We start from the raw sequence: 5,484 nt of genomic DNA on the forward strand, positions 1-5,484 counted from the left end.
CAAGAATACAAATCGAAGTCCCACAAACCAACAAGAAAACAAAATCTTATTAGAAACATGGCCAAAAGACTTGAACAGACATTTCACAAAGGCTAAGCTCAATGGGCAATGGGAAACGTGTTCAGCATCATTTGTACCTGGAAAAATGCAAATTAAAGCTGCCATGAGATACCGCAGCACACCCACTGGTGTTGACAAGGGGGAATTGCTGGCGGGACTGTGCGCTGGTGGAAACTTTGGAATGGAGCTGAGAATATTCTAGGAAATGGAAGCTACACATACCCCAGGACCCAGCACGTGCACCCCTAGATTTGCACCCAACAGAAAAGCATGCACATAACCCAAGGAGGCATGTATGAGAATGCTCCCCGAATCAGAAGCAGAAGACAGATGAACAAATCATAACAAAATCATGCTAAGCAACAGTGATAATGAACTAAAATCAAGCATTTTAGTAAAAGAGTCTGAAAAACCTAATGCTGAGGGGGGGAAAAGGCAGACACAAGGGAGTACATACTATGTGACTCCTTTACTACAAAGTTCAAAAATGGGTCCAATTACGTATAATAATGGGAAACCTCCCATTAAAAAAACTATAAAAAAACATTTAAATGTATCTTTATAAACCTGATAAATATAAGTAGGTTTGATGGTTAATTTTCTGTGTCAACTTGGCTGGGCCCAGTTGTATTTTAGTCTGATCCATTATTCTGGGTGTTTCTGTAAGGATGTTTTCTGGATGAGATTAATATTTTAATAGGTGGACTTTGGGTAAAGCAAACTGCCCTTTATAACATGAGTGGGCCTCATCTAATCAGCTGAAGGCCTGAATAGAAAGACTGACATACCCCAGGCCGGCCCACTCTGCAAGTTTTGGACTTTCCAGCCTCCAGAATCATGTAAGCCAAGTCCTTAAAATCTCTCTCTCTCTCTCACTCTCTCTCTCAATCTCTCTCTCTGTACAACCCTAACTAATACAGTAGGTAAAAATATTTGAAATGTATATAAAAGGTAAGGGGCTGCAGGGCAAAGACATAAAATAAACATGAAAGTAAAAGATAGCAGATTAAAATGACGGCAATGGAAAAGGAAACATGGAAAACAAGCCAGCATATGAGGTTGATGACTGTGAATAAAAAGAAGCACAAAACCAGGTAACAGAAATGAAACCTAATGTAAAACTGATCATGGAGAAATATCTTCAAAAAAAAAAAAAAAAAGCTTGGGAATAGCAATGAGAGAGAGAGGGGAAGAGAGAGAAGGAAGTGGGCCAAAGGCCAGTTAGTGGAACTGAGGGCAGGAAGAATCAGTTTCGCTACAGTGTCAAGACCTGCTGCCATGGGGACACCCTCCCGGGCAGTGGCAGAGCCCTGAAGTCTGGAGAAGCTGGATCCTGGATCCGTACATTTTGGGATGGGGCTGTAACTCCTCCATCTAAACATTTAGAGGTGACTGGGCTGCTGGTACATGGCCAGACCTAACGTAACCCCCATCAGCCCACAGCCCAGAGTAATCACTGCTGATATCTCTGCAAATTTCCTGCTAGTCTTTTCCCCTCTTGCATATTTGTGTGTTTACAGTATCCAGATCCTCTTCTATATACATTTTGCATTCTGCTTTTTTTTAAAGATCACATTACATCAGGGGCGCCTGGGTGGCTCAGTCAGTTGAACATCCGACTTTGACTCAGGTAATCATCTCATGGTTCGTGGGTTCGAGCCCCGCATCGGGCTCTGTGCTGACAGCTCAGAGCCCGGAGCCTGCTTCAGATTCTGTACCTCCCTCTCTCTCTGCCCCTCCCCTGCTCACGCTGTCTGTCTCTCTTTCAGAAATAAATAAAATCATTTTAAAAAAAAGATCACTTACATCAAAAATACATTATTGGAAATTTTGTCAAAGACTTGCTTTTTGATGGCTACATAATATTCCATCATATATCATTCATTGGTTGCTTTGCAAATATTTGTTGAGTGTGTATAATGTGTCCGGTGTTGTGTGGCTTGTGCAAAGTCACTGTTCATTAGCAGCTAGTGTGGAGCAAATGGGTGAGTCACTGAATGCAATGTAGGAGGTATTTTCTTTGCTGCTACAAGGCGCTCATTGCTGATTCCTGGGTTTGGAGCTGTTCCAGGTAATTGAACTTGCCTGTGGAACAGGGGAAACATCATGGTACCTTAGAACACTCCCATGGGGATGAGCACCGGCCCACGTTCTGAACATCCCTGCTCTGAATTTCCTGGTGGAGGCAAAGGAGAGTTTAGGACTGATGCTTGTCAGAGACAAACACTTCTGTGAGCTGCTATTTCCTTTTCAAATTTTTCAGTGGTAACACACTCACATGGTTCTAAATTCAAGACAGAATGATGTGTGCAACAAAAACACTTCTACCACTTCCTCATCTGCCGGATACCCACCCCAGGTAGCCATTTTTATTAATTTTCTGTGTGTATGAATCTAGATTTTCTTTTTGCAAATACAAATATACATGCCTATTTGTTCCTGGCCAACCTAAAAGGGGGTCTACAACTTATATACTTTTGCACCTTCCTTTTGCATTCAATCATATTTCTTGGAGAGATTTCCATATAAATACAGATCTTCCTTCCTTGATCCTTTATTACTCCTGCGTACTATTCCAGCATATGGTTGGCCACAACTCTAACCGATCCTTATTAATGGACATTTGAGTTTGTCATTAGGCTTGTCCCAAACAGGCTGTGTTGACTAACCTTGTGCATATTTTTTTTAGACAAATAAATGCTGGGTCAAAGGGCAAATGCATTTGGAACGTTGGATATATGTTGCCAAATCACCTTTGGGAGGGGTTGCGCGAATGTGCATTCTCACCAGGATGGTCCCTTACTGAGTCAGCAAGCTGAGCGTCCGCTCTGCACATGGCCCTGGGCTAAACAAGAGCAACACATGGATAAGATGCCGCTGGGACTTCCTTTGGGGCAGAGGGAGAGAGTGACTTACTGGACCACCTAGTCGGTTTGTGATAACGTGCTCCAGCATGGGACCAGGGCTGTGAGAATGTGGACAAAGGTGTGATTTGTTCTGCAAGGACGTCTTCAGGGGCGGCACAGGTGAGCCGGGCCCTGAAAGACCAGCAAGTTGCCAAGGGGAGGGAGCTGTGTGAGACGTGGTGCTGGGGGGGGTGGGGGCATGAACAGCAGCTGAGAAGCTGATTCCAAGAGCCGCGGATCGAGTACTTTGATGGAGCCAGAGGAATTAAGTTTGGAGAGGCAAGCAAAGAGAGACTGAGTGCTCACCCTGAAGGAGCCAAGCAGTCTTTGTGGGCTTGTAAGTGGCAACGACGTGATTAGATGGTCCCCCAGGCACGTGCTCTGCCGACTCTATTCCCCGGGACTCCAACCTTCCAAGCACACGGTCGTGTGTGTCCATTTCACCCCAGGGCGTCATCTGATAACCTAAACTAGGACCTCACAAAAGCCCGCAAGCAGGCCAGTTATGATGCAAGAAGAGTTTGTGACTATGTCACTGTTCTAGAAGGAAAGTCCAGGCAGTGACACCTCCTATCCTAGCCTGTTGCCAGATTATGATCAGGGAATGGGAGAAAGGCTGCCAGAAGCTTGGGAAACAGAGGCCCCAAGAAAGGAAGGCTGCAGAGGGCAGGTGGAGAAGGAATGGAGGGCCAGTCAGAATGTATAACACAAGCGATGCCTTTCTGGATAAGGACCCCCTGTGCTCTCAGTGGGGTCTGTGTTCTACTTCACCGCTGGGGTGAGCGGAGCCTGGGCTTCGGGTCCTCTCCTTCCCATCCCTCCCAGAGGGAGCCCACCCCGGTCACAGCGGCCCTCGCCTGACCAATGCAGGGTCGCCCTTTGTGAGGCTTCCCGCCCCCCAAACGAAAAGTAGGAACACCCTCCCTGGGGTTCTCCTACGCCTGCCTCTTTGCCTTTCAGGGTATGGACCAAATTCTACAAATCAGATCCACGCATCGCCTTTGGGAAATACTCCCCCTTGGAAAAAGAGATCCTAGTAAGTGTCCTGAAGCTTCCTCACAGGGAGGCCCCGCTGAAGCCAGGCAGTCAGGCTGGGAGGCGTAGAGTCAGAGGTTCAAGGCCCACCAGCCACGGAGATACAAGGTTCCCAGTGCCCAGGAGCTGGCCAAGTCCGCTCGTGGCTTCCCACACGCGCATAGCAAACAGTCTCTTGTCTCAGAGTCCTGACCAGCGATCTCACTGTGAGGGCTGAGGCTCATAGGTGAGGAGTCAGGACTGGAACCCTGGCCTGTCTGCCCCACAGCTCCCACCACACGGGGGCCCAGACACGCAGCCGCAGGTGGGGAGAGGGGCCACCAGGCAATTCTTTCCGGGGGCGCCCCCGGCCCCTGCCCCGCTGAGATTTTTAATGGTCCGCTTGGCGTTGTCAGCGTCTGGGAGGTGTTCACACCACAGCGGCAAGGAGATTTCTGACTCACAAGCAAGAGGAAGAACGGAAAGCCCTCAAAGAGCTGCAGTCGCTGTCTTCGGACTACAAACGGGCTCTGGGATTCCGAACAGAGCACTCCCCTCCCTGTGTCACCTGCAGGCCCCTGGAGAAAATATGGACGGCCAAGGTGGTCGTGCCCGCGGAGGAGTTGAGGATGCCGCAGCGCGAGCGGCTCACTGTCATCAAGCACGTAGAACGGATGCAGCTCGCTCGAGCCCTTCGGAGCAAGCACCTCCTGCCCCACGTCGAGAGGTTCAAGTGCTCTTCATTTCTGTCCGGGGGCGGCCTGGGCCTGATGACAAAAGACAAGACCAGGGAAGATGAAGGCAATGAGGATGCAAATTTCTACGACGACGCCAAGCAAAGGGAGAGAGGCGAGGCAGAGGTCAAAGCCATGAGGAGACAAGAAATAAAAATGAACGTCGTGTTCAAGTCAGAAGAACCGAAAACACGTATCACACACCATCCCAACGATCGGAAGCCATTCTTCCCCGCCAAGAAAGTGGAGCGGTCCATCACTGGCCTAACCAACCGAAATATTTTCCACTTAGCTGAGTTCCCTGGTGACCTAATGCTAATGAGTCAGGATTTTATTTCCCGGGGAGCCCTTCCCACGGCTGTGACGAAGGCCAGCCTCGTGGGGAAAGGCCACTTCCGGAAAGGGCAGGAGTACAAAGCTCCTTAGTATTAAAGGCTGACTGGTTTCCACGGTAACCGAGTGTCCTGGTCCTTTTCGCTCAGGCAGCTCTGCCCCCGGGTCCTGGGGTCTCCAGGGCTTCTCGGGGTGACACCTAATAACAGAGGCTTCTCGCTTTCAGGCATCTCTTCACTCTTAGCTCTCGGCTGGCACCCCCACCCCACAGCCCAGGTCTTTCTAGCATGCGGGTCCCTCCATTATGCCTTACTGCCAGGGGCCTGGGTCAGTTACCCCCTCCTGTGAAACAAATCACCCTCAAATTTAGTGGTTTAAAACAACAATCGTTCATTTAACTTGAGATTTTTGTGGGCCAGCAATTTAGGCTGGAGCTC

At 48.9% G+C, this 5,484-nt stretch overlaps 1 protein-coding gene across 1 annotated transcript; it reads left to right on the forward strand.

The window, feature by feature from the left end:
* The first annotated feature begins 2,610 nt into the window (after positions 1-2,610).
* On the forward strand, positions 2,611-5,169 carry LOC144223314 (uncharacterized protein C10orf120 homolog). Its single transcript, XM_077754362.1, has 3 exons — positions 2,611-3,744; positions 3,927-4,002; positions 4,397-5,169. Exons 1-3 carry the CDS (start codon positions 3,560-3,562, stop codon positions 5,138-5,140), a joined length of 1,005 nt encoding a protein of 334 aa, XP_077610488.1. The 5' UTR covers positions 2,611-3,559; the 3' UTR covers positions 5,141-5,169.
* The last annotated feature ends 315 nt before the right edge of the window (positions 5,170-5,484 follow it).

The sequence above is a fragment of the Crocuta crocuta genome, unplaced genomic scaffold (genome assembly GCF_008692635.1).
Source record: "Crocuta crocuta isolate KB4526 unplaced genomic scaffold, BGI_CrCroc_1.0 scaffold1063, whole genome shotgun sequence".
Lineage (NCBI taxonomy): Eukaryota > Metazoa > Chordata > Mammalia > Carnivora > Hyaenidae > Crocuta > Crocuta crocuta.